This window comes from Solea solea, chromosome 17, assembly GCF_958295425.1.
Source record: "Solea solea chromosome 17, fSolSol10.1, whole genome shotgun sequence".
In the NCBI taxonomy this organism is placed as follows: domain Eukaryota; kingdom Metazoa; phylum Chordata; class Actinopteri; order Pleuronectiformes; family Soleidae; genus Solea; species Solea solea.
In genome coordinates this window covers 2,308,271-2,330,401 of record NC_081150.1, presented here as the reverse complement: position 1 = coordinate 2,330,401, position 22,131 = coordinate 2,308,271, and the positions used below count along the sequence as shown (strand labels likewise).

The 22,131-nt window shown below is 41.9% G+C and overlaps 1 protein-coding gene across 2 annotated transcripts; it reads left to right on the top strand.

Annotated features, from left to right (window-relative positions):
* The first annotated feature begins 177 nt into the window (after positions 1 to 177).
* On the top strand, positions 178 to 6,248 carry LOC131444105 (transcription factor 23-like). 2 transcript variants are annotated; one of them, XM_058614251.1, is made up of 5 exons: positions 178 to 1,229; positions 1,425 to 1,653; positions 3,003 to 3,155; positions 4,016 to 4,177; positions 5,791 to 6,248. In XM_058614251.1, exons 2-5 carry the CDS (start codon positions 1,480 to 1,482, stop codon positions 5,926 to 5,928), a joined length of 627 nt encoding a protein of 208 aa, XP_058470234.1. In that variant the 5' UTR covers positions 178 to 1,229; positions 1,425 to 1,479; the 3' UTR covers positions 5,929 to 6,248. The 2 variants fall into 2 exon arrangements, with proteins under 2 accessions (XP_058470234.1, XP_058470233.1); XM_058614250.1 differs by lacking the exon at positions 178 to 1,229 and having other exon boundaries at positions 1,378 to 1,653.
* The last annotated feature ends 15,883 nt before the right edge of the window (positions 6,249 to 22,131 follow it).

The window sequence follows — 22,131 nt, the reverse complement described above, 5'->3', positions numbered from 1 at the left end:
ACTGCATAGACATTCCTCTAACCAAACAACATAAAACAACTTTGTAACTGTGTAACTAGGCCCCTAAATCACTCTTTTCAGGTGAAAACCAGTGTATATGGGGATCTATTAATGTTTATTGATCCAGGTCTAAATCTTGACAGTGTTAAGTATTTGAATTACTACAAACTTGATTTGTGCACCTTCTGGCCAAACACCAGCTCTTTTGTCACTAATTGTCCCCTTTCTGGCTGAACCCCTGTCCATCTGTGATATAAAAACAACAAATCACAACATGGCCCATTTGTTAAAGCTAGAATGTGTCTCACAATACCATTTTAGATCAAATATTGTCCTGACTTACACGTCATATTCTACACACTGAAGAAAACATCTTTTTTTTTGCATAGATCTGTACAAATAACATACGTCATAATCATTTAAAATGTTTTTTAATGTAAAAATTACTAATATCGCAATCGCAATTTCAGTCAAAATATCCTATATATAAAATATAATATGTTCTGTGGTCAAGTTGTTAGCTGTTATGATTCAAAAAACATGTGTCCATAGTATAAGGAGTTGACCATGGTGGGACATATGCTGCCTGAAACCCCTCAGACCGTCAAGTGATCAGCTGGTACTGTGTCACAGTGAACAGTGGCTGCTGGGATGGAAAGTTCTGGACAGGTCCATTTGGATGACAAACCCAGTTATTTTGAATATCTCCAATTATGGTGTGAAATCTGTCACAAAAACACATTTGTTGTCCTTGATGCTGTTGTACATGAAGGTCACAGCAAAGTTAAGACGCCCCAAAATGCATTTCCGCCTCCCTTTCGCTATATTGGTCAATGTCGCAGCGTCCCGAGCCCCTGACCCCCTCAGCCCCGTCCAGCTGCTAGCAGAGCTTTTCAGTTTCCCAAGCCCCCCAGTGCCCTGGCTCTATACACCCTCCCACCCAGTGTTGTACTCCCCCAGGCCCGACTGCCTGCCTGCCTGCTCGTCTTGGCAGAGAAACAGCCAAGGGAGGATCAGGACGACCGGGCGGCCGAGATAAGGAGCATATGAAGTTCTCCACATTACCTCACCCGATAAGGAAACAAGCAGAGAGAGAGAGAGAGAGACAGAGAGAGGGTCAGACTGGGAGGAATTCTCTAGATGGACAGTGATGCACAGAGAAGCAGCAAGTGACGATGGTGTTTTCACCACTTCTTTGGGGACCTGAGTGGAAGTGGGGCATCTCAAAGGTGTGGTGAACGTTTAATTGAATATAGCAGGGTTTTGTTTTTTTTTGGTTGCTGCAAAGGAATAGAATGTTATCCTTTTCATCCAGTCTCTTTTGAAAGATGTATTTTAAAAACAGACCAGATATAAAAAAATGACCTCAAACTGTGCATAAAGTGACCGTTTGACAACAATATTCAAAGCAAACTTAAATACAGACTGAACAAAAGTCGGTGAACAAAGTCCTCAAGGAGAGCCACCTCCGCTGCATCCATGGCTGTGAATCCTCTGGAAGGTCTCACAAAGGTTGCAGCGAACCACCAGCTGGACTCCAGCTTCACGGAGGAGCCGCGGGTCCAGGAGCACGGTGCAGCCAGCAGCCCAGCATCTGTGCACCGACACAGGCAGCACACACACAGCAACGGCCGCCGCGAGCCAAGGAAGTGGGTGAGTCTGTGTGAACTGTCCAATTTAAAGCATGATTAAGATGTGTTCTAGTCAATAATAATAACAAACAATATCAGATAAGTTGTCATTTAAGTTTAAAAGAACAAAAATCACAAGAAAACATAGTAACAATGCAATGTTTCTGATTGAAAACCAATTATATTATTGATAAAGTACGAACTAGGGCTGCAGTGCCAGCTATTATAAGAGTTAAAGGGGGTTTTTAAGTAAGATAAAAGCCAGTTCTGTAACTTCTGCTTCGTAAATGTGAATATTTTCTGGTTTCTTTAATCCAGGGGTCTTTAAATTGGTATTGATAATAGTATTTGTTGTACTCTATAGCCTTTCGTAAAAATACTGCCCCACATGATCATTTTAATAAATTAATCTAGAAACAGTTTGTGGACTTAAGCTGCATCGGATTCCCATTTGAAGAAGACTGCTCTATACGACAGTGAACAGTGAAGTTTGGGAAACACCTAATGCCATTTTACACTCTTTTCTAATCAAGTGACTGAGAAAATAATCAACGGATTAATCTCTGATGAAAATAATCGTTAGTTACAACCACAGGGAAAACATCCAATACTTGATTTATTACACGGATTATATATATATAATACAGTTCTGAGGCTGCATGTGTTTACAAGAAAAAGGACAACACACTTTTAAATGTGTTGCAGTCAAATGAAGCAAGACTTCCTGCCTTAAAGGTGCAGTATTATATAGTATTATTATTGGTGATTGATGATGACAGTTTATTCTCTGCGGCAATGACTCCTCAGGTCTTATAAAAAGTGTCTTACAGCATGAAGCCCTAGTCAGTCTTTAAATTGTGTGTAAAGTGATAAAAAACAACTACTAACCACCTTGTCAAATTTAAATGATATAGTAAGTGTTTAGAAATTAGGTTTTAAATCAGGTTTTGGCAACATTCCCTGCTCTGAAACGCTGGGGCTTTGTGCAGCTTTCGTAGTGAGGACACTCAGAGACGTAATGCATCCCCTTATCATAACCTTAACCATCACAACTAAGTGCCTAATCCTAATCTAATTCTAAAAATCTTAACCCTGAAAGAAAACCCTTTAAAGTTGTGAGGACCAGAAAAAAATGTCTCAAAGATAACTCTAACTTTAACCTAACCAGAGTTAAAATCTCAGCCCTAAACATAACCAGTTCCTCCGAAATGAGGTTCTGCCTCATTAGGACCAGGTTTTGGTCTCCATGAGGACTACTGGTCAGTATTTATGCCAGAAAAGCTCGTAAAGAAATCCCATTACTTGACTAATAATGTCAAAGTAACAATAATGAAATGCTTGACCACTGGTTTTATTGTCCTCTGCATTTAGGTCCAGTCAAAGTGTGGGTCCAGGACAAACCCTGGTACCAGCTGTTGGTCTGTGGTCCAGTCCAGGACCCTGAGGAGTCAACACTCGCCACAAATTGCAGAACGAGAGAGGAACCGTGTTCAAAGCCTACGACAGGCATTCCACAGCCTGCAGGTATTCACCACACCACATACACATACACAAAGACCAGATATTTATCTGTTGACTTAAGTGTGATGTATTTTATTCTATTAACACTATTAAATTACACGTTTTGGACACTTTTCCTGTAGGTTTTACCTCTACCTCTAACCTCGTTAAAAACCTGTTTTTGTTTGTCAACCTACTCATCCAGTCAACTCAGGACGGTTTCCATGCCAACTAGGGCTCAACAAAAAAGAATTCTTTGCACATTCAGGTCAAGATTTCAGTAAGACGACCATATCAGAACAAAAGCATCGGTGCAATCACACTGTGTCGGACTGCAATCATGATTTATTTTCATAAATGATGAGTTTGTCCTATTATTTTCTCAATTCATCAGAACTTGTTTGTGTTTCCCAAACCTCAAAAATGATGATGTTCTTAAGTGTGTTGTTTGATTTCTTCATCAGGGGCAAAAAACTGAAAATATTCACATTTAAGATAACAAAAAGACTACAAATGATCAAATTGATGATCAAAGTTGTAGACGATTCTTTCAGTAATGGATTCATCATTGCAGCCTTACATCTGCTTCCACTTCTCCTCCATTTGTTAGTTCTCATTGAGGCTCTGCCACATGAAGTTGTGGCTCCTGTAAATCAATGGTAGTTTAATTGTTTCCATCGGCCTCATGCAAACATGAAGTTTTAATATTGTTATATAGACATGAATGGTTAATTGGGTTTTGGATCAAATATATCCTCTATAATCCAGAAACATACAATAGAAACAGCAAAAGACATTGAAAAATCTCCAGAAAATGTCCCAGTTCCAGAAGCACCACCATGGTTGAATGAGAGCTCATCCACTTCATCCTCTCACCACCACAGGCTGCTCTGCCCTCAGTTCCACCTGACACCAAGTTATCAAAGCTGGATGTTCTGATTCTGGCCACCAACTACATCGCTTACCTAACACAGACTCTGGACCAGGGAGGGACGTTGGCTGAGAACACGCTGTCCAGGTCAGACGGGTACCTGCATCCTGTGAAGGTGAAGCTGAATGATATAATTATGCAGAGCACATGATAACTGACAGACAGAGAGATAAACATGCTGTGCATATAAAGCAGGTGCTGAAGTGTAGTTGCAGTATATGACTAACATTTTAGCCACTTATGAGTACATGAAACACTCATTGACCTTCAGAAAAACAAAACGTTTTATTTATAAAAATATGTGAACAGTATAAAACATATTTAAAATATGTTTTTGTCCGTTTTTCCAACTCTTTCCTCTGATTTTTTGCATTACTCTTTTCTTGTTTCTATATATTTTTTGCTAAAGTGCAATAGTCAAACCCCTTGTCCTTGTATCTTGTGAAAAGTATTTCTTATATATGTTTTTTGACATAGACACAAAATTCTGCCAATTTGTTTGGGGACGCTGTGGGTCCCAACCCAGTACTTTGGAACCACTACTTTTGATAAGTTATTCGTTATTATAATATTAAGAGCATAAAAACACACTGTTTGAGAACATCAAACAAACTAATCGTATCTTTACACAACTAGCTGGCTTTACTAGTTTTAAAACCACCTTTTTTGCAGGTTCCATACTTGGACTGGGTTAGAATGTTTCTCTTTAATTTTACGTTACTGTACATCTGAGAATTAGCAACTCACACTTGATATTAGTGTCTACATGATGCTGTATTTACATTCTGCCATCATGACTGATAATAAAATGTGGTTCCTGAAGGAATAACAACACAATTGTTGTAAAATGGCCAATTAAGTTCATGCAAGTAGTCGTACAAATACTATTGTAATAACATGTTTTGTAGTTATATGTTAACAGTGTTACAGTTACATGCGTTTGTTTATTTGGGTGAAATCACCCAAGTTCCTTTGGTTTGCTTCCCTTTTGCCTTGGGCCCCCAAATTCGTTAGACACGCCACTGCATGGGATATGTATATCTAGCAAAAATGCTATTTGAATATTCAGTTGTATTATTTGTTGAATATTAAATATTTTAGTGCATGAGAGCTAGTGAAAGTAATACAGGGCTCACACCAAGATGCGTTCAAAGACCCCGGTAAATGTCATCACTCGAACAAGATCTAGAAGATCTAGAGTTTAAAAGGAGCCGCTTCAAGATGCGTTCAAGAAACCTCATTAATTCTATTACTTCTGCAAACACACATGACGTACACTCACTTGTGATAATAGATGCACCACAAATTAGGTCATCATTGGAAAAGAAAGACCTGTTTTAACATTTATTAATCTATTGTATTTGGATGATCAATCAATTGGTTTTAGCAATTTTTTTTAAATTAAATTAAAATAATTTCCTTGATTTCAGCCTCTTAAATGTGAATATTTTGAATAAAACCATCTTTTTGTATTTCAAAAAGAAATGTATGAAGTTTTCAGTCTGAGTTAATGTTCAAAGTCAGACATCATAAAAGAAAATCATAATGTATATATTGGATTTAAACATTTTATTTATGTCATAAAGCTGCTCTAACTTTCTCTAAATAAGCTGTAACCTCATCATCTTACAAGTAAAGTCTCAATCTTTCTGTATTGATCTGAGCACAGCATGTTAAAATAAAGTGATAAAAGTGTAACTTTGTCTCCATGTTGTGTCCTCTCCTCAGAAGTGGCCCATGCGTTCGCTGCTCTACTGCGGCAGCATAGGTGAGCTGCTCTCAGGCGTCTCAGCCAATCAGACGCCCCCACCTGGACAGGACGGGACACAACCCCTGCCCGCCGTCATAAAAGCAGACAAAGAGTGATATTAGACCACGTGACACAACTTTCACCCAGTTTCTTATCTTTACCCTGCAGCCGCTATCGCTGGCAAAAGGACACATCAAAGTTTAATTTATGTGGCGACGCTGATGAGTAAAGAAAAAAGAAAAAGCTACTTTCAAAGCTAATTATTGGCGTGGATCCGTGTGAATGCAGTCACTGAATACAATCTTTCTGTTTGTGCTTTATATCAGTATGATGGGCGGGAACTTCAGTGAGCGTGCAGCTACAAGGACAGTCGCTCTTTTAGTTTATGTTTTATCTCCAGCTGTTGAAAAGAAAATCAATAAATTATGAAAGCCGATATGCTTTGTAGTCATTTAATGAAATTACTCAACTCAAAAACTGGTTACATGACCTGACTCATTTGATAGTTCAAGGTTTGATACTGTATATTATGTGTCTATATTATGTGTATCTTGCTTGTAAAAGTGTGAAGCAAATGGAGGAGGAACACACACACACACACACACACACACACACACACAGTTATCCTTTTAAGGACTCTCATTGACTTCCATTCATTTGGACTAAGCCTAAAGAAAGCCTTATCATTAAACTTAAGTGTCTTAACCTAACCATCATTCAAACCTTAGTCATAAACTTAACCTTAACCATCACAACTAGGTGCCTAACCATAACATAAACCTAACACTAACCCTTAAACCAAGTCTTAACCCTGAAAAGGCCCTTACAAAACATCAAAATGTCCTCACAAAGATCATTTATTTTGTCCTAACAAAGATACTACACATGTACACACACACACACACACAGTGTTGTAGAGAGAGTTCCAATGAAGGTAAAAGGTCACAGTCTGAACTGCAAAAACTACCCTATAGAAATAGGTCAAATTTTCTTACATTTAGTAAAATTACACTAAATTATATTTAGAAAAATAACCTGTCATTGGTGTAAGATCATTTTTGTTTGTCGAGAATATTTAAAACTAGCTTGTAAATCTGAGTCCACTTTACGACTGTAATGAGCTCTAAAATAATAAAAAAAACAGGCCAAAAACTATTGAAAATATCAAATTACTACACTATATAATGAATACTATTATACTATACTACTGTGGTGTCGTGCAGTGAATATGTTGTCTAACACACGGCATTGACTTCCATTTATTTGGACAACATAACCAAAACATGATACTTTATCCTTTAAAGGTGCAAATCTGCAATATACAGTAGTATATACATATATATATCTATAGTGTGACATCACACTCCTGCCACCGTGTGTTATTATCCAGCTCTGTTTTGTTCGGCAGGCTGGTTGTTATTGCATTTGAGTGCCACAGGAAATGCCAGCTCCTGTACATAATTATGTTTATTTAAGCCCTTTTCACTCATAAACTGGTTTCTTTTTTGAAAGCCTTGATTTCAGGATATCCTGTATACACAAGTTCCACATGCACACAGTGAGTGGCTCTGTGGTGGGAGTAAAGTAGGTCAAATGTCCAACTCTACATAGATTTTCTTCCAAACAAAGCTTGTTCTGTGGCTAAAAAGGCTTTCAATAAGAAGAGAAATAAAATCAGGGACTATATTTGTCTGCCATTTCCATGATGGAGCGCTCTATGACTCCAAAATGACTCAGAGCTCTGCCTCCTCTCCTGGAGTTGTTGGTAAATTGCTGATTTATACTCCATTTTTGTCTGTTTTATATCCGTCCCAAACATTATCTCAGTCACAACTCTACGTCTTTTGTGTTGCGATGGGTGTTACACAATACTTCCTCTAGAGGGCAGTGCCGAGTGTCACGTTGCAGGCATCAACAAACATGGAGACCACTGAATCTAAGACGTCCCGTTCACATCATACAGAAACACTCTTCAAAATTGTTCGCCATTTTTAAATGCCCGTTCTCACTCTTTGTTGTTTTCCTGACTGACTCTATACTGCCCCCACCATTTCCCATGGTATTGCGCCGTTTCTTCCATCCATCGAACGGAGTATAAACGGACCTTTAGTGGTAACTGGCCAACACAGACACAGTAGCATTAGCTGTCACAGTTGCAACATGGTCCAACATGACCGGTACATATTGGACCTTTAAAGCTGTAGTACGTAACTTTAAAACACTCAAGCTGTTGTCAAATGAGAGGGATTCACTCATGTCGTGACCAGTGGAAGGAAGTCAGAATCATAACAGCTCTGCTGTGAACGCTTTGAATATGAACGTGATGCTCGTATTGTTTTGGAGACAGAAGTTACACACTGGAGCTTTAATCAGGGCCTCACAAATGAGGTCCTCCCTCAGAAAACACACACACACACACACACACACTCTCACGCAGCATTCTTACTGAGGATATAATGCATTCTCTCGCCCCTTATCCTAACTTTCACCATCACAACTAAATACCAAACCATAACCAAGTCTTAACCCCAAAAAAAGTCCTTAAAAGATCTGAGGAGCAGACAAAATGTCCTCACTCACAAAGACACACACACACACACACACACACACACACACAAGAACACTAAGAATCCTTTTTTTTTTCAGAGCACACAGATGATTAAACTCTTCCATAAAGTGGATGTAAAATGAAAACACAGCTTTAAATCAAGATAACAGGTTACACACTGTTCCTACCGTCCAGTGATTTGTGGCATCATTAGTCAAAGTGAAGCAGCCTTTTCATTTCCCCACAACCTGACGTCTACTGCTCACATAATACTTTACCATAGGTGAGTGTGTGTGTGGCATAAACACTCACCCTGTCAGGACCAGCAGGACCAAAACCTGGTCCTAATGAGGCTGAAATGGGGCTAAGATTTGAATTGTGGTTAGGTTCAGATTAGGGTTAGGCATTAACTGCTTATATGGTTAAGTTAAGGGGAAAAAGCTTTGTTTAGGTTGTCCAAATGCAGTGTCTTAAGAAGAATAGCTGTCTGTGTGTGTGTGTGTGGTACTGTGGGGGTGTGTATAAGGATGGACAGACAGATGAGCCGTGAGGGCGGGTTTGTTGTGGGAACACAGCAGCTGTACTTTATATCTGTGTAGTAATGACCACTTAGTTCTCTGCCACAGAATGTGACCTTTTACCTTCATTAAAGCAACGTCTACAATAACAGCATGTGTGTGTCTGTGTGTGTGTAAAGTTAGGGTAGAGTTTGGCTCCTCTTTAGGACATTTATGGACTAAAAGTTCTGGAATAAGTGGTGGTCTAGTGGGGACTAAAGTCCGTAAACGTCGTTGTGTTTATACAGTATGTTAATTAGGGTTCGAGCAACAAGGTTGCAAGAAACCTATTGAAACTGGAAGGATTATTAGGGTTCGAGCAACAAGGTTGCAAGAAACCTATTGAAACTGGAAGGATTATTAGGGTTCGAGCAACAAGGTTGCAAGAAACCTATTGAAACTGGAAGGATTATTATTAGGGTTCGAGCAACAAGGTTGCAAGAAACCTATTGAAACTGGAAGGATTATTAGGGTTCGAGCAACAAGGTTGCAAGAAACCTATTGAAACTGGAAGGATTATTATTATTATTATTCTTATTATTCCTTAAAGTAAATCGCCTTTTTGAAGCCTTTCCCATACCCCAAAACTCACAGATTTTTGTGACCGCATCAATCCTGGTGTAAATTTAAGTCTGAAAAAGGTTCGGGGAATGTGCGTCAAAAATTGAATGTGGGAGGGGCCAATAAGTGCGGCGCCACCTGTCCAAATTCACCATGACCAACACAATTATCGCACATGCCCGAAATTCGGTACACATGTGTAGTGGGTCGGGATGAAGAAAAAATTACATTATGACCATGATCCAAACCCAACAGGAAATCCGCCATCTTGGGTTGATTGGCCATTTTTGGGCGATTTTGGCGAATTCGCAGCAATGGTATTTGAACTAACTCCTCCTAGAGTTTTCGTGCGATCACCTTCAAACTTGGTGAGGTCCCTGTGGACCAGTTGAGGAGCTCACGGTATCAAAAGTTTTTTTAAATGTCGCACGGCGCACGAGATAGGGGGCGGCAAAGTTCGTGATGATTCTGATGTTTCGCATCAGAAAAAAAAAACTCTTATAACTTTGCGATGGAAGGTCCGATCCGAACCAAACTTGCTATGATTGATGATGGGCCATGGCTGAAGACGTCTATGAAAAAACGGTGAAGTTTGAAAACAGCGCCTCCTTGTGGTGAAAGAAAATACACAAAAAAAAAGTTTTTTTACGATTTCGGGAATAACTTTTACACAGATAATCGTACCGCACTCAAAATTGGTGACAACAGTCAAAACACATGGTAGATGATGCGTGATCAATATGACGACAAATCGTTTAACGGTGTTGCCATGGCAACGACGCAAAGTCGGATTTTTGGGACAAAAAATCAAACTGCTACAACTTCGTGAATCCTGGTCCGATCTGAACCAAACTTGCTAGGATTGATGATAGTCCGGCCCTAAAGACGTCTATATGAAAATATTAAATTTCGAAAACAGCGCCCCCTGGTGACAGCAGACAATATGACAGCTTGTATTTCAATTATCTCCTCCTAGAGCTTTTGTGCGATCACCTTCAAACTTGGTGAGATCAATGTGGACGAGTTGAGCATCAAAAGTTATCAAAAGCTTTTTAAAATATTGTATGGCGTACGAGATAGGGGGCGCCAAAATTGGAGATAATAATAATTTTTCATAACAGACAATGAAACTCTTATAACTTCGTGATGGAAGGTCTGATCCCAACCAAACTTGCTATAGTTGATGCTGGTTAGTTGCTGAAGACGACTATGTTGCTGAAACGGTACATTTTGAAAACAGCGCCTCCTGGTGGTGGTAGAAAATTCTAAAAAAACAAAATGTTACAACTTTGCCAATCCTGGTCCGATCTGAACCAAACTTGCAAGGATTGATGACAGTCCGGCCCTGAACACGTCTATATGAAAATATTCATTTTCAAATACAGCGCCCCCTGGTGACAGCAGACAGAATTACGTTCATAGTTTTTGATGCTGCTCCAACAGGGATTGTTGTATCCACTTGAAACTTAGTATGTGGGACCCCAGACCCTTCTGGAACATGTCCGTAAAAGGTCACCTCCCTACAGGAAGTGGAACGCCCGAAACAGGAAGTAAAGTCTTACATTGTCCGATTGACACGAAACTAGATATGTGAGTTACCGGACCTTCCCTGAACATGTTTACGGAGACGCCGTTGACCGAACAGGAAGTCGGCCATTTTAAACAGGAAGTGCCTTCTAACTTTGCCGTACATTGTCCGATCTGCACAAAACCTTATATGTGACACCAGGGACCTGTCCTGAGCATGTCCGTAAAAGGTCACCTCCCTACAGGAAGTGGAACACCCGAAGCAAGAAAGTAAAGTCTTACATTGTCCGATTGACACAAAACTAGATATGTGAGTTACGGGACCTTTCCTGAACATGTTTCCAGAGACGAACAAGAAGTCGGCCATTTTAAACAGGAAGTGCCCTCTAACTTTGCCGTACGTTGTCCGATTTGCACGAAACCTTATATGTGAGTTAAGGGACCTGTCCTGAGCATGTCTGCAAGAGATGACCTCCCAACAGGAAGTGGAATGCCCGAAACAGGAAGTAAACTCTAAGATTGTCCGATCTGCACAAAACTTGATATGTAAGACAAGGGAACTTCCCTGAACACGTTTACGGAGACGAACAGGAAGTTGGCCATTTTAAACAGGAAGTGCCCTCTAACTTTGTCGTACGTTGTCCGATTTGCACGAAACCTTTTATGTGACACCAGGGACCTGTCCTGAGCATGTCTGCAAGAGATGACCTCCCAACAGGAAGTGGAATGCCCGAAACAGGAAGTCAACTCTAAGATTGTCCGATCTGCACAAAACTTGATATGTAAGACAAGGGAAGTTCCCTGAACACGTTTACGGACACGCACTTGACCGAACAGGAAGTCTGCCATTTTAAACAGGAAGTGCCCTATAACTTTGCCATACGTTGCCTGATCCCCCTCGAAATTTGGAACGACATGCGCGGGGACGCCGCTGAAAATAACTAGTACTGAAAATAACTAGTACTGAAAATAACTAGTACCGCGCGCGGTGAATGAACGGGTGAGAGCGCGAGGCACGCGGGGAGCCGTGGCACACGGCGACCCGCGTGGGTCGGCTCGAACCCGTTCAGAACCGCGCGCGGGTACTAGTTATTTTCAGTACTAGTTATTTTTATTATTATTATTCTTATTATTCCTTAAAGTAAATTGCCTTTTTGAGGCCTTTCCCATACCCCAAAACTCACAGATTTTTGTGACCGCATCAATCGTGGTGTAAATTTACGTCTGAAAAAGGTTCGGGGAATGTGCGTCGAAAATTGAATGTGGGAGGGGCCAATAAGTGCGGCGCCACCTGTCCAAATTCACCATGACCAACACAAATATCGCACATGCACGAAATTCGGTACACATGTGTAGTGGGTCAGGATGAAGAAAAAATTACATTATGACCATGATCCAAACCCAACAGGAAATCCGCCATCTTGGGTTGATTGGCCATTTTTTGGCGATTTTGGCGAATTCGCAGCAATGGTATTTGAACTAACTCCTCCTAGAGTTTTCGTGCGATCACCTTCAAACTTGGTGAGGTCCCTGTGGACCAGTTGAGGAGCTCACGGTATCAAAAGTTTTTTCAAATGTCGCACGGCGCACGAGATAGGGGGCGGCAAAGTTCGTGATGATTCTGATGTTTCGCATCAGAAAAAAAAAACTCTTATAACTTTGCGATGGAAGGTCCGATCCGAACCAAACTTGCTACGATTGATAATGGGCCATGGCTGAAGACGTCTATGAAAAAACGGTGAAGTTTGAAAACAGCGCCTCCTTGTGGTGAAAGAAAATACACCAAAAAAAAGTTTTTTTACGATTTCGGGAATAACTTTTACACAGATAATCGTACTGCACTCAAAATTGGTGAGAACAGTCAAAACACATGGTAGATGATGCGTGATCAATATGACGACAAATCGTTTAACGGTGTTGCCATGGCAACGACGCAAAGTCGGATTTTTGGGACAAAAAATCAAACTGCTACAACTTCGTGAATCCTGGTCCGATCTGAACCAAACTTGCAAGGATTGATGATAGTCCGGCCCTAAAGACGTCTATATGAAAATATTCAATTTCGAAAACAGCGCCCCCTGGTGACAGTAGACAATATGACAGCTTGTATTTCAATTATCTCCTCCTAGAGCTTTTGTGCGATCACCTTCAAACTTGGTGAGATCAATGTGGACGAGTTGAGCATCAAAAGTTATCAAAAGCTTTTTAAAATATTGTATGGCGTACGAGATAGGGGGCGCCAAAATTGGAGATAATAATAATTTTTCATAACAGACAATGAAACTCTTATAACTTCGCGATGGAAGGTCTGATCCCAACCAAACTTGCTATAGTTGATGATGGTTAGTTGCTGAAGACGACTATGTTGCTGAAACGGTACATTTTGAAAACAGCACCTCCTGGTGGTGGTAGAAAATTCTAAAAAAACAAACTGTTACAACTTTGCCAATCCTGGTCCGATCTGAACCAAACTTGCAAGGATTGATGACAGTCCGGCCCTGAACACGTCTATATGAAAATATTCATTTTCAAATACAGCGCCCCCTGGTGACAGCAGACAGAATTACATTTATAGTTTTTGATGCTGCTCCAACAGGGATTGTTGTATCCACTTGAAACTTAGTATGTGGGACCCCAGACCCTTCCTCAACATGTCCGTAAAAGGTCACCTCCCTACAGGAAGTGGAACGCCCGAAACAGGAAGTAAAGTCTTACATTGTCCGATTGACACGAAACTAGATATGTGAGTTACTGGACCTTCCCTGAACATGTTTCCGGAGACGCCGTTGACCGAACAGGAAGTCGGCCATTTTAAACAGGAAGTGCCCTCTAACTTTGCCGTACGTTGTCCGATCTGCACAAAACCTTATATGTGACACCAGGGACCTGTCCTGAGCATGTCCGTAAAAGGTCACCTCCCTACAGGAAGTGGAACGCCCGAAACAGGAAGTAAAGTCTTACATTGTCCGATTTGAACAAAACTTGATATGTAAGACAAGGGAACTTCCCTGAACACGTTTACGGAGACGAACAGGAAGTTGGCGATTTTAAACAGGAAGTGCCCTCTAACTTTGCCGTACGTTGTCCGATTTGCACGAAACCTTTTATGTGACACCAGGGACCTGTCCTGAGCATGTCTGCAAGAGATGACCTCCCAACAGGAAGTGGAATGCCCGAAACAGGAAGTAAACTCTAAGATTATCCGATCTGCACAAAACTTGATATGTAAGACAAGGGAAGTTCCCTGAACACGTTTACGTACACGCACTTGACCGAACAGGAAGTCTGCCATTTTAAACAGGAAGTGCCCTATAACTTTGTCATACGTTGCCCGATCCCCCTCGAAATTTGGAACGACATGCGCAGGGACGCCGCTGAAAATAACTAGTACTGAAAATAACTAGTACTGAAAATAACTAGTACCGCGCGCGGTGAATGAACGGGTGAGAGCGCGAGGCACGCGGGGAGCCGTGGCACACGGCGACCCGCGTGGGTCGGCTCGAACCCGTTCAGAACCGCGCGCGGTACTAGTTATTTTTATTATTATTATTATTATTATTCTTATTATTCCCCCAAATGAATTGCCTTTTTGAGGCCTTTCCCATACCCCAAAACTCACCAATTTTTGTGACCGCATCAATCCTGGTGTAAATTTACGTCTGAAAAAGGTTCGGGGAATGTGCGTCGAAAATTGAATGTGGGAGGGGCCAATAAGTGCGGCGCCACCTGTCCAAATTCACCATGACCAACACAAATATCGCACATGCACGAAATTCGGTACACATGTGTAGTGGGTCAGGATGAAGAAAAAATTACATTATGACCATGATCCAAACCCAACAGGAAATCCGCCATCTTGGGTTGATTGGCGATTTTTTGGCGATTTTGGCGAATTCGCAGCAATGGTATTTGAACTAACTCCTCCTAGAGTTTTCGTGCGATCACCTTCAAACTTGGTGAGGTCCCTGTGGACCAGTTGAGGAGCTCACGGTATCAAAAGTTTTTTCAAATGTCGCATGGCGCACGAGATAGGGGGCGGCAAAGTTCGTGATGATTCTGATGTTTCGCATCAGAAAAACAAAACTCTTATAACTTTGCGATGGAAGGTCCGATCCGAACCAAACTTGCTACCATTGATGATGGGCCATGGCTGAAGACGTCTATGAAAAAACGGTGAAGTTTGAAAACAGCGCCTTCTTGTGGTGAAAGAAAATACACAAAAAAAAAGTTTTTTTACGATTTCGGGAATAACTTTTACACAGATAATCGTACCGCACTGAAAATTGGTGACAACAGTCAAAACACATGGTAGATGATGCGTGATCAATATGACGACAAATCGTTTAACGGTGTTGCCATGGCAACGACGCAAAGTCGGATTTTTGGGACAAAAAATCAAACTGCTACAACTTCGTGAATCCTGGTCCGATCTGAACCAAACTTGCTAGGATTGATGACAGTCCGGCCCTAAAGACGTCTATATGAAAATATTCAATTTCGAAAACAGCGCCCCCTGGTGACAGCAGACAATATGACAGCTTGTATTTCAATTATCTCCTCCTAGAGCTTTTGTGCGATCACCTTCAAACTTGGTGAGATCAATGTGGACGAGTTGAGGATCAAAAGTTATCAAAAGCTTTTTAAAATATTGTATGGCGTACGAGATAGGGGGCGCCAAAATTGGAGATAATAATAATTTTTCATAACAGACAATGAAACTCTTATAACTTCGCGATGGAAGGTCTGATCCCAACCAAACTTGCTATAGTTGATGCTGGTTAGTTGCTGAAGACGACTATGTTGCTGAAACGGTACATTTTGAAAACAGCACCTCCTGGTGGTGGTAGAAAATTCTAAAAAAACAAACTGTTACAACTTTGCCAATCCTGGTCCGATCTGAACCAAACTTGCAAGGATTGATGACAGTCCGGCCCTGAACACATCTATATGAAAATATTCATTTTCAAATACAGCGCCCCCTGGTGACAGCAGACAGAATTACATTTATAGTTTTTGAGACTGCTCCAACAGGGATTGTTGTATCCACTTGAAACTTAGTATGTGGGACCCCAGACCCTTCCTCAACATGTCCGTAAAAGGTCACCTCCCTACAGGAAGTGGAACGCCCGAAACAGGAAGTAAAGTCTTACATTGTCCGATTGACACGAAACTAGATATGTGAGTTACTGGACCTTCCCTGAACATGTTTACGGAGACGCCGTTGACCGAACAGGAAGTCGGCCATTTTAAACAGGAAGTGCCCTCTAACTTTGCCGTACGTTGTCCGATCTGCACAAAACCTTATATGTGACACCAGGGACCTGTCCTGAGCATGTCCGTAAAAGGTCACCTCCCTACAGGAAGTGGAACGCCCGAAACAGGAAGTAAAGTCTTACATTGTCCGATCTGAACAAAACTTGATATGTAAGACAAGGGAACTTCCCTGAACACGTTTATGGAGACGAACAGGAAGTTGGCGATTTTAAACAGGAAGTGCCCTCTAACTTTGCCGTACGTTGTCCGATTTGCACGAAACCTTTTATGTGACACCAGGGACCTGTCCTGAGCATGTCTGCAAGAGATGACCTCCCAACAGGAAGTGGAATGCCCGAAACAGGAAGTCAACTCTAAGATTGTCCGATCTGCACAAAACTTGATATGTAAGACAAGGGAAGTTCCCTGAACACGTTTACGGACACGCACTTGACCGAACAGGAAGTCTGCCATTTTAAACAGGAAGTGCCCTATAACTTTGTCATACGTTGCCCGATCCCCCTCGAAATTTGGAACGACATGCGCAGGGACGCCGCTGAAAATAACTAGTACTGAAAATAACTAGTACTGAAAATAACTAGTACTGAAAATAACTAGTACCGCGCGCGGTGAATGAACGGGTGAGAGCGCGAGGCACGCGGGGAGCCGTGGCACACGGCGACCCGCGTGGGTCGGCTCGAACCCGTTCATTCATTATTATTATTATTATTATTATTATTATTCCTAAAAGTAAATCGCATTTTTGAGGCCTTTCCCATACCCCAAAACTCACAGATTTTTGTGACCGCATCAATCGTGGTGTAAATTTACGTCTGAAAGTCGTTCGGGGAAAATGCGTGGAAAATTGGAAGTGGGAGGGGCTAAAAAGTCACGCAAAAAACTTCTATTAGGTCAACTCATGTCGGGTTTAACGTAAGTGAACGAAACTTGGTACACACGTTCATTAGGTGGGGACGGTCAAAAAAGTCGATGACGACTTTCCCGTGAAACCTACAGGAAATCCGCCATCTTGGGTTGATTGGCGATTTTTTGGCGATTTTGGCGAATTCGCAGCAATGGTATTTGAACTAACTCCTCCTAGAGTTTTCGTGCGATCACCTTCAAACTTGGTGAGGTCCCTGTGGACCAGTTGAGGAGCTCACGGTATCAAAAGTTTTTTCAAATGTCGCATGGCGCACGAGATAGGGGGCGGCAAAGTTCGTGATGATTCTGATGTTTCGCATCAGAAAAAAAAAACTCTTATAACTTTGCGATGGAAGGTCCGATCCGAACCAAACTTGCTATGATTGATGATGGGCCATGGCTGAAGACGTCTATGAAAAAACGGTGAAGTTTGAAAACAGCGCCTCCTTGTGGTGAAAGAAAATACACAAAAAAAAAGTTTTTTTACGATTTCGGGAATAACTTTTACACAGATAATCGTACCGCACTCAAAATTGGTGACAACAGTCAAAACACATGGTAGATGATGCGTGATCAATATGACGACAAATCGTTTAACGGTGTTGCCATGGCAACGGCGCAAAGTCGGATTTTTGGGACAAAAAATCAAACTGCTACAACTTCGTGAATCCTGGTCCGATCTGAACCAAACTTGCTAGGATTGATGATAGTCCGGCCCTAAAGACGTCTATATGAAAATATTAAATTTCGAAAACAGCGCCCCCTGGTGACAGTAGACAATATGACAGCTTGTATTTCAATTATCTCCTCCTAGAGCTTTTGTGTGATCACCTTCAAACTTGGTGAGATCAATGTGGACGAGTTGAGCATCAAAAGTTATCAAAAGCTTTTTAAAATATTGTATGGCGTACGAGATAGGGGGCGCCAAAATTGGAGATAATAATAATTTTTCACAACAGACAATGAAACTCTTATAACTTCGCGATGGAAGGTCTGATCCCAACCAAACTTGCTATAGTTGATGATGGTTAGTTGCTGAAGACGACTATGTTGCTGAAACGGTACATTTTGAAAACAGCGCCTCCTGGTGGTGGTAGAAAATTCTAAAAAAACAAACTGTTACAACTTTGCCAATCCTGGTCCGATCTGAACCAAACTTGCAAGGATTGATGACAGTCCGGCCCTGAACACGTCTATATGAAAATATTCATTTTCAAATACAGCGCCCCCTGGTGACAGCAGACAGAATTACATTTATAGTTTTTGATGCTGCTCCAACAGGGATTGTTGTATCCACTTGAAACTTAGTATGTGGGACCCCAGACCCTTCCTCAACATGTCCGTAAAAGGTCACCTCCCTACAGGAAGTGGAACGCCCGAAACAGGAAGTAAAGTCTTACATTGTCCGATTGACACGAAACTAGATATGTGAGTTACTGGACCTTCCCTGAACATGTTTACGGAGACGCCGTTGACCAAACAGGAAGTCGGCCATTTTAAACAGGAAGTGCCCTCTAACTTTGCCGTACGTTGTCCGATCTGCACAAAACCTTATATGTGACACCAGGGACCTGTCCTGAGCATGTCCGTAAAAGGTCACCTCCCTACAGGAAGTGGAACGCCCGAAACAGGAAGTAAAGTCTTACATTGTCCGATCAGAACAAAACTTGATATGTAAGACAAGGGAACTTCCCTGAACACGTTTCCAGAGACGAACAGGAAGTTGGCCATTTTAAACAGGAAGTGCCCTCTAACTTTGTCGTACGTTGTCCGATTTGCACGAAACCTTTCATGTGACACCAGGGACCTGTCCTGAGCATGTCTGCAAGAGATGACCTCCCAACAGGAAGTGGAATGCCCGAAACAGGAAGTCAACTCTAAGATTGTCCGATCTGCACAAAACTTGATATGTAAGACAAGGGAAGTTCCCTGAACACGTTTACGGACACGCACTTGACCGAACAGGAAGTCTGCCATTTTAAACAGGAAGTGCCCTATAACTTTGCCATACGTTGCCCGATCCCCCTCGAAATTTGGAACGACGTATGCGGGGACACCGCTGAAAATAACTAGTACTGAAAATAACTAGTACTGAAAATAACTAGTACCGCGCGCGGTGAATGAACGGGTGAGAGCGCGAGGCACGCGGGGAGCCGTGGCACACGGCGACCCGCGTGGGTCGGCTCGAACCCGTTCAGAACCGCGCGCGGTACTAGTTATTTTCAGTACTAGTTATTATTATTCTTATTATTCCCCCAAATGAATTGCCTTTTTGAGGCCTTTCCCATACCCCAAAACTCACCAATTTTTGTGACCGCATCAATCCTGGTGTAAATTTACGTCTGAAAAAGGTTCGGGGAATGTGCGTCGAAAATTGAATGTGGGAGGGGCCAATAAGTGCGGCGCCACCTGTCCAAATTCACCATGACCAACACAAATATCGCACATGCACGAAATTCGGTACACATGTGTAGTGGGTCAGGATGAAGAAAAAATTACATTATGACCATGATCCAAACCCAACAGGAAATCCGCCATCTTGGGTTGATTGGCCATTTTTGGGCGATTTTGGCGAATTCGCAGCAATGGTATTTGAACTAACTCCTCCTAGAGTTTTCGTGCGATCACCTTCAAACTTGGTGAGGTCCCTGTGGACCAGTTGAGGAGCTCACGGTATCAAAAGTTTTTTCAAATGTCGCACGGCGCACGAGATAGGGGGCGGCAAAGTTCGTGATGATTCTGATGTTTCGCATCAGAAAAACAAAACTCTTATAACTTTGCGATGGAAGGTCCGATCCGAACCAAACTTGCTACCATTGATGATGGGCCATGGCTGAAGACGTCTATGAAAAAACGGTGAAGTTTGAAAACAGCGCCTCCTTGTGGTGAAAGAAAATACACAAAAAAAAAGTTTTTTTACAATTTCGGGAATAACTTTTACACAGATAATCGTACCGCACTGAAAATTGGTGACAACAGTCAAAACACATGGTAGATGATGCGTGATCAATATGACAACAAATCGTTTAACGGTGTTGCCATGGCAACGACGCAAAGTCGGATTTTTGGGACAAAAAATCAAACTGCTACAACTTCGTGAATCCTGGTCCGATCTGAACCAAACTTGCTAGGATTGATGATAGTCCGGCCCTAAAGACGTCTATATGAAAATATTAAATTTCGAAAACAGCGCCCCCTGGTGACAGCAGACAATATGACAGCTTGTATTTCAATTATCTCCTCCTAGAGCTTTTGTGCGATCACCTTCAAACTTGGTGAGATCAATGTGGACGAGTTGAGCATCAAAAGTTATCGAAAGCTTTTTAAAATATTGTATGGCGTACGAGATAGGGGGCGCCAAAATTGGAGATAATAATAATTTTTCATAACAGACAATGAAACTCTTATAACTTCGCGATGGAAGGTCTGATCCCAACCAAACTTGCTATAGTTGATGCTGGTTAGTTGCTGAAGACGACTATGTTGCTGAAACGGTACATTTTGAAAACAGCACCTCCTGGTGGTGGTAGAAAATTCTAAAAAAACAAACTGTTACAACTTTGCCAATCCTGGTCCGATCTGAACCAAACTTGCAAGGATTGATGACAGTCCGGCCCTGAACACGTCTATATGAAAATATTCATTTTCAAATACAGCGCCCCCTGGTGACAGCAGACAGAATTACATTTATAGTTTTTGATGCTGCTCCAACAGGGATTGTTGTATCCACTTGAAACTTAGTATGTGGGACCCCAGACCCTTCCTCAACATGTCCGTAAAAGGTCACCTCCCTACAGGAAGTGGAACGCCCGAAACAGGAAGTAAAGTCTTACATTGTCCGATTGACACGAAACTAGATATGTGAGTTACTGGACCTTCCCTGAACATGTTTACGGAGACGCCGTTGACCGAACAGGAAGTCGGCCATTTTAAACAGGAAGTGCCCTCTAACTTTGCCGTACGTTGTCCGATCTGCACAAAACCTTATATGTGACACCAGGGACCTGTCCTGAGCATGTCCGTAAAAGGTCACCTCCCTACAGGAAGTGGAACGCCCGAAACAGGAAGTAAAGTCTTACATTGTCCGATTTGAACAAAACTTGATATGTAAGACAAGGGAACTTCCCTGAACACGTTTACGGAGACGAACAGGAAGTTGGCGATTTTAAACAGGAAGTGCCCTCTAACTTTGCCGTACGTTGTCCGATTTGCACGAAACCTTTTATGTGACACCAGGGACCTGTCCTGAGCATGTCTGCAAGAGATGACCTCCCAACAGGAAGTGGAATGCCCGAAACAGGAAGTAAACTCTAAGATTATCCGATCTGCACAAAACTTGATATGTAAGACAAGGGAAGTTCCCTGAACACGTTTACGTACACGCACTTAACCGAACAGGAAGTCTGCCATTTTAAACAGGAAGTGCCCTATAACTTTGTCATACGTTGCCCAATCCCCCTCGAAATTTGGAACGACATGCGCAGGGACGCCGCTGAAAATAACTAGTACTGAAAATAACTAGTACTGAAAATAACTAGTACCGCGCGCGGTGAATGAACGGGTGAGAGCGCGAGGCACGCGGGGAGCCGTGGCACACGGCGACCCGCGTGGGTCGGCTCGTTATTATTATTATTCTTATTATTCCTTAAAGTAAATCGCCTTTTTGAGGCCTTTCCCATACCCCAAAACTCACAGATTTTTGTGACCGCATCAATCGTGGTGTAAATTTACGTCTGAAAAAGGTTCGGGGAATGTGCGTCGAAAATTGAATGTGGGAGGGGCCAATAAGTGCGGCGCCACCTGTCCAAATTCACCATGACCAACACAATTATCGCACATGCCCGAAATTCGGTACACATGTGTAGTGGGTCAGGATGAAGAAAAAATTACATTATGACCATGATCCAAACCCAACAGGAAATCCGCCATCTTGGGTTGATTGGCCATTT

What these genes read in the sequence shown, in the direction of transcription:
- LOC131444105 (XM_058614251.1), top strand. Translation starts at nt 1,480, where the DNA reads ATGGCTGTGAATCCTCTGGAAGGTCTCACAAAGGTTGCAGCGAACCAC. An exon ending in GCCGCGAGCCAAGGAAGTGG is followed by an intron (nt 1,654 to 3,002) that starts GTGAGTCTGTGT and finishes CTCTGCATTTAG; the next exon opens with GTCCAGTCAAAGTGTGGGTC. An exon ending in AGGCATTCCACAGCCTGCAG is followed by an intron (nt 3,156 to 4,015) that starts GTATTCACCACA and finishes TCACCACCACAG; the next exon opens with GCTGCTCTGCCCTCAGTTCC.